This window comes from Pelophylax lessonae, assembly GCF_965119305.1.
Source record: "Pelophylax lessonae genome assembly, chromosome: 6".
Lineage (NCBI taxonomy): Eukaryota > Metazoa > Chordata > Amphibia > Anura > Ranidae > Pelophylax > Pelophylax lessonae.
The window spans coordinates 19944009-19950008 of NC_138773.1; the positions used below are offsets into that span (position 1 = coordinate 19944009).

The following is a 6000-nucleotide window of genomic DNA, read 5'->3' on the forward strand; positions in this document are numbered from 1 at the left end:
CAGCACAAATCTTTGCCCCCCCAATCCCCCAAATCCCACCAACAGAAATGCCCTTCCCCAAAAAGTCATCCCTCCTAGCACAAATCCCCCAAACCTCAAATTCCCACTCTGAGTACACCCCCCACTCCAAATCCACCCCCTAAATTTCCCCTCCTAGCACAAATACTCCTTCAAACAGAAATTTCCCCTCCTAGCATAATTATCCTACCCCTTCACCATATCACCTCTTCTAGCACAAATTTCCCCTCCCAGCACAAATCTTTGCCCCCCAATCCCCCAAATCCCACCAACACAAATGCCCCTCCCCAAAAAAGTCATCCTACCTAGCACAAATCTTCCACACCTCAAATTTCCACTCTGAGTACACCCCCCCCCCCCCCCCTAATCCAAATCCACCCCCTAAATTTCCCCTCTTAGCACAAATACTCCTTCAAACAAAAATTTCACCTACTTACATAATTCTCCTACCCCATTCACCATATCACCTCTTCTAGCATAACCCCCCCCCCCCCCCTCCTTGCACAAATCCTCTTTCCTCATCCCATCACAAATCTCCTTAAATCAGCACTCCTTTACCCTCTGTTGTCCCTCCAAATCCCCCCCCCCCATCTCCTTGCAGTGCCCCCCTACCTCACATGAAATCACAGTGCCCAGGGCAGCTGCCCCCTCCTGCCCACCCATTGTCCCTGCTCTGGTAGGGCTGTAACAGGCTTGTTTCAGAGGAATGTGTTTCTCAAGCAACAATGGGGACCAGCAGTCACGCTCCACAGTACAGAAGGGTGCAGCAGGAGATAACCAACACCTCGTGCCAAGGTGACCCCAAGAATAGTAGGTCCTGACCATAGGTGTGCGCAGCCTATTGCATTAGGGTGTGCACCCCAAAGTTTAAATACACATGCATGTGTTTGCCTACATGTACATGGCCCCGATACATTACTCTCCCTGCTGGCAAAGTGAAATTGAAGTGTGTGGCACTTCTCTTATGGCAGAGCAGGTCAGAGGGAGATCTTTCCCATCTCCTCACTGGCAAACAGAGCGATAATGCTAATGTGCCCTAGGTGATTAGGGTGTGCCCAGGCACACCCGGCACACCCTGTGCGCACGCCTATGGTCCTGACTCTTTCCCCAACCAATCAGCAATGATAAATGATACATAATTGACAGTTTTATATTTGGACACTTTATAAAAGGTAAACCCTCTATCAGAAAACATACCCATGATTGATTTTTAGAAAATGTTTACCCAAAAAACAAATTATTGGAGCTTGATATAAGAATTTGTATATAATGTAATATGTCATACTCACTAAATAATGCAATGTGCTGCAGTCAGAACCCACTCTGGTGAGATCAGGGAGCCCCCACATCTGTGTGATCCTGAATATTGTAGACTGATCTGCCAGGGCCATGCCCCGGCCAACGCATCTGTACCACCAACTATCCGACTGGACACCACAGGGGAACCGCACACTGAAGATACTGCAGCACCCAAAGCCTTGTGGGCTAATATAAGCAAATAAAAATAATTAATTCATTTTTTTTTTTAATCTTAACATTAACCTCTTCAATACTGGGCACTTTTACCCCCTTTCTTCCCAGGACAATTTTCAACTTTCAGCGCTGTCACATTGTAAAATACAACTGTGCAGTCATGTACCACTGTACCCATATGACATATCACACACACAGAGCTTTCTTTTGGTGGTATTTAATCACCGCCGGGTTTTTATCTCAGTTTAAATAAATGGAAAAAGACCAAACATTGTGGAAAAAAAAAAAAATGTCTTTCTTTCTTTCTGTTATCAAATTTTGCAAATAAATAATTGTCCTAAATAAAGTTAGGCTAAAATGATTTAGCTACATTTTTTTGGGGGTGAAAATAACTTAAATCGGTGTATATTATTTATTTACTGTGAAGCCAGTGGCGAAGATGGAACTGAAGAAGAAGAAAGTTCCAGCTTACCAGCAGCACCAAGCAACTTCTACCCCCGGGCTTTTGGTTCCATCTTCTGCATTGGCTCCACAGTGATAGCGGCTCCCAGTCTCCTCAGCTCAATCTCTCTCTTGCCGTTGGCCAAGGTAAGACTGGCTAAGGAGAAGAACAGGAGCCGCTGAGTGTAGCAAAAACTTTTATTACATAACAGTATATAATAGTAACTCACATAGAGGTATCCTTGAGTCCATGTTCCATGTCCTGGATCACTTCCTATATGCAGTCTCTCCGCATCCCGTCTGGCCCGCAGCCGGGTGATGAGAGTACAGGAAGGATCGTGGAGGAGCTGGTTCAAGTGAAGGCAGTGGTGAACCGCAAGCCCTCCCCTTGTCCCCTGATACGTTTAATGAAGGAGCTGAGTGCGCATGCTCCGAAACGCGTTACGTCACTTCCGGAGGGCTTATCACTCCTTAATAAATATTGACTTCATATGACTTCTCTTTTCCTCCCCTTATGCGTTTTTACAGCCATGCAGCTCACCCATGCTGGAATGAAGCTGCACTTTCAAAGTTAGGTTATCAGTGTGTTGTATAGCACTCTGTGCTACCTGCACCATCAAGCTTTCACTGAGGTTTTTCATACTTTCATGTTGGTTTATATTGTTTCACACCATTATTTTTGTGCATTAACCCAATCAATATTTGCAAATTATTTCTAGTTCATTTACCAGATCACTGGAGGTGGAGTTATCCCCCGGGGTAGGTGAGCTGGGATTGATTAGGGTGTTAGCACCCTTTGTTCACTTTCTGTACAAAGCTTGTAATGTGTGTTCATCTGTATTTTTGCAACAATTTGAATGAATAATATATAATAAATAAATAAACAAATAAATAAATAAATATATATATATATATATATATATATTTCCAGCTACATGGCAGCCTACAACGTGGTGACGTGGAGCTGCTCAGGAAAGGAAAATTGTAGTAAGTATTTGATATGCAATCTTCTATCTATCTATCTATCTATCTATCTATCTATCTATCTATCTATCTATCTATCTATCTATCTATCTATCTATCTATCTATCTATCTATCTATCTATCTATCTATCTATCTATCTATCTATCTATCTATCTATCTGTCTATCTATCTATCTATCTATCTATCTATCTATCTATCTATCTATCTATATATATATATATATATATATATATATACAGTATCCCACAAAAGTAAGTACACCCCTCACATTTTTGTAAATATTTTATTCTATCTTTTCATGTGACAACACTGAAGAAATGACACTTTGCTACAATGTAAAGTAGTGAGTGTACAGCTTGTATAACAGTGTAAATTTGCTGTCCCCTCAAAAGAACTCAACAGACAACCATTAATGTCTAAACCACTGTCAACAAAAGTCAGTACACCCCTAAGTGAAAATGTCCAAATTGGGCCCAAAGTGTCAATATTTTGTGTGGCCGCCATTATTTTCCAGCACTGCCTTAAACCTCTTGGGCATGGAGTTCACCAGAGCTTCACAGGTTGCCACTGGAGTCCTCTTCCCCTCCTCCATGATGACATCACAGAGCTGGTGGATGTTAGAGACCTTGCGCTCCTCCACCTTCCGTTTGAGGATGTCCCCATAGATGCTCAATAGGGTTTAGGTCTGGAGACATGCGTGGCCAGTCCATCACCTTTACCCTCAGCAATTGCAATATATATATGTATATGTATATGTATATGTATATATATATATATATATATATATATAAATATATGTCTAACCAAAAGAAACAGCGCAAAATGACACTTTTTGTTTTTTAAAAAAAGTATTTATAAAAGTATTTTGGCAGACATTTTTGATTGTTATTTATCATTCACATGGACTATTTGATTTTATGAAATTGATCTTATTATCTGCACGGGGTTTTTTCTATCACTGCAAGAAGTTATATATTTTAATCACCACACAGGGTGATATTTATTGTTTTGGATGTTTTTTGGAATTTTTTGAAATTGATTGATATCAGATATTTCTATATATATATATAAGTGACTTATTGTCACATCACTAACGTACACCAATTTTGCGCTGTTTCTTTTGGTTATACATATTTAAATCCTTTTGATTTTGGCACAGCAGCACTTTTGAGTTAGTATTATTCACCATAGCGCAGCATTAATTTTCTTTATCCACGCATATAAATATATGTGTGTATATATATAAATATATGTGTGTATATATATAAATACATGTGTGTATATATATATAAATATATGTGTGTATATATATAAATATATGTGTGTATATATATATATATATATATATATATATATATATATATATATATATTGCACTTTTTCGCCATAGCGCAGCATTAATTTTCTTTATCCACGCATATAAATATATGTGTGTATATATATAAATATATGTGTGTATATATATAAATATATGTGTGTGTATATATATATATATATATATATATATTGCACTTTTTCGCCATAGCGCAGCATTAATTTTCTTTATCCACGCATATAAATATATGTGTGTATATATATAAATATATGTGTGTATATATATAAATATATGTGTGTGTATATATATATATATATATATATATGTATATATATATATATATATATATATATATATATATATATATATATATATTGCACTTTTTCGCCATAGCGCAGCATTAATTTTCTTTATCCACGCATATAAATATATGTGTGTATATATATAAATATATGTGTGTATATATATAAATATATGTGTGTGTGTATATATATATATATATATGTATATATATATATATATATATATATATATATATATATATATATATATATTGCACTTTTTCGCCATAGCGCAGCATTAATTTTCTTTATCCACGCATATAAATATATGTGTGTATATATATAAATATATGTGTGTATATATATAAATATATGTGTGTATATATATATATATATATATATATATATATATATATATTGCACTTTTTCGCCATAGCGCAGCATTAATTTTCTTTATCCACGCATATAAATATATGTGTGTATATATATAAATATATGTGTGTATATATATAAATATATGTGTGTATATATATAAATATATGTGATATGTGTGTATATATATAAATATATGTGTGTATATATATATATATATATATATATATATATTGCACTTTTTCGCCATAGCGCAGCATTAATTTTCTTTATCCACGCATATAAATATATGTGTGTATATATATAAATATATGTGTGTATATATATATATATACATATATATATATATATATATATTGCACGTTTTCGGTGCCTATCTTATTTTTCACTCTAATAAGATTTTAAATCTCTTAAAATCACGAAAGCCTCTCCAAGACTCCTAAATCATTTTTACACATTTTTTTGGTACCCAAAACAAAACTCTAGGATAGGATGCAATTAAAACATTTTTTCTCACAAAAGCTTAGTCCAAGAAATCCTGAGAAAAATATTGAAAAAAGGCGTGCTCTAAATCAGAGAGTAGATTGACTTATTTTTAGCAGATTTTGTATAAGTAACTCAATGGGCGAAATTGAGCTAATTTTTTCTGATAAAAAAATGTGGCAGCAAAATCAAATTAGCTAAAATTTCTTTGCTCACCCTTAGTTATAATGATCTCAGGAATCTCCAAGTCAGCATAAACAGTTTAGGCAGAGAATCCCCAGATATGACGATGGGAAGCTCAATATGGCTCCATTTTTTTTTTTTTTTCAACTTATTCTTTGGCAACCCTCCATGAAATCTTAGATCAATGCAGAGTTTTTGGAAAGCTACTTACCTGTGGCGATTAGGATGAGTACAGTGAGTGTTCCCATTCCGGCACAGTGGAGGATATTCAGCAGAGATCTCTCTCTCTCTGATATATGAAGAACACAATTCTCTGTACATAAATGTAAATTGTTTCAGCTTCCTTATTCTTTTTTTGTGTTTAATAAAGTTTGCATTTGTTTTACAAGAGCAGAACACAACATATACAGGTAATTCCCTTTCCCCTCTTTTTTTATTTACTTGCTTAT

The 6000-nt window shown here is 35.7% G+C and overlaps 1 protein-coding gene across 1 annotated transcript in view; it reads right to left on the reverse strand.

Moving 5' to 3' along the window:
* The window catches only part of LOC309558472 (transmembrane protease serine 9-like), a gene marked incomplete at its 5' end in the record, with an annotated part of 80943 nt that extends 75144 nt beyond the window's left edge, over positions 1–5799 (reverse strand). The window contains 2 exons of the mRNA XM_082261543.1: positions 1308–1503; positions 5763–5799. Coding sequence (XP_082117669.1) covers positions 1308–1503; positions 5763–5799 — 233 coding nt within the window. The remainder of the gene's footprint in view (positions 1–1307; positions 1504–5762) is intronic.
* Positions 5800–6000: the final 201 nt, after the last annotated feature.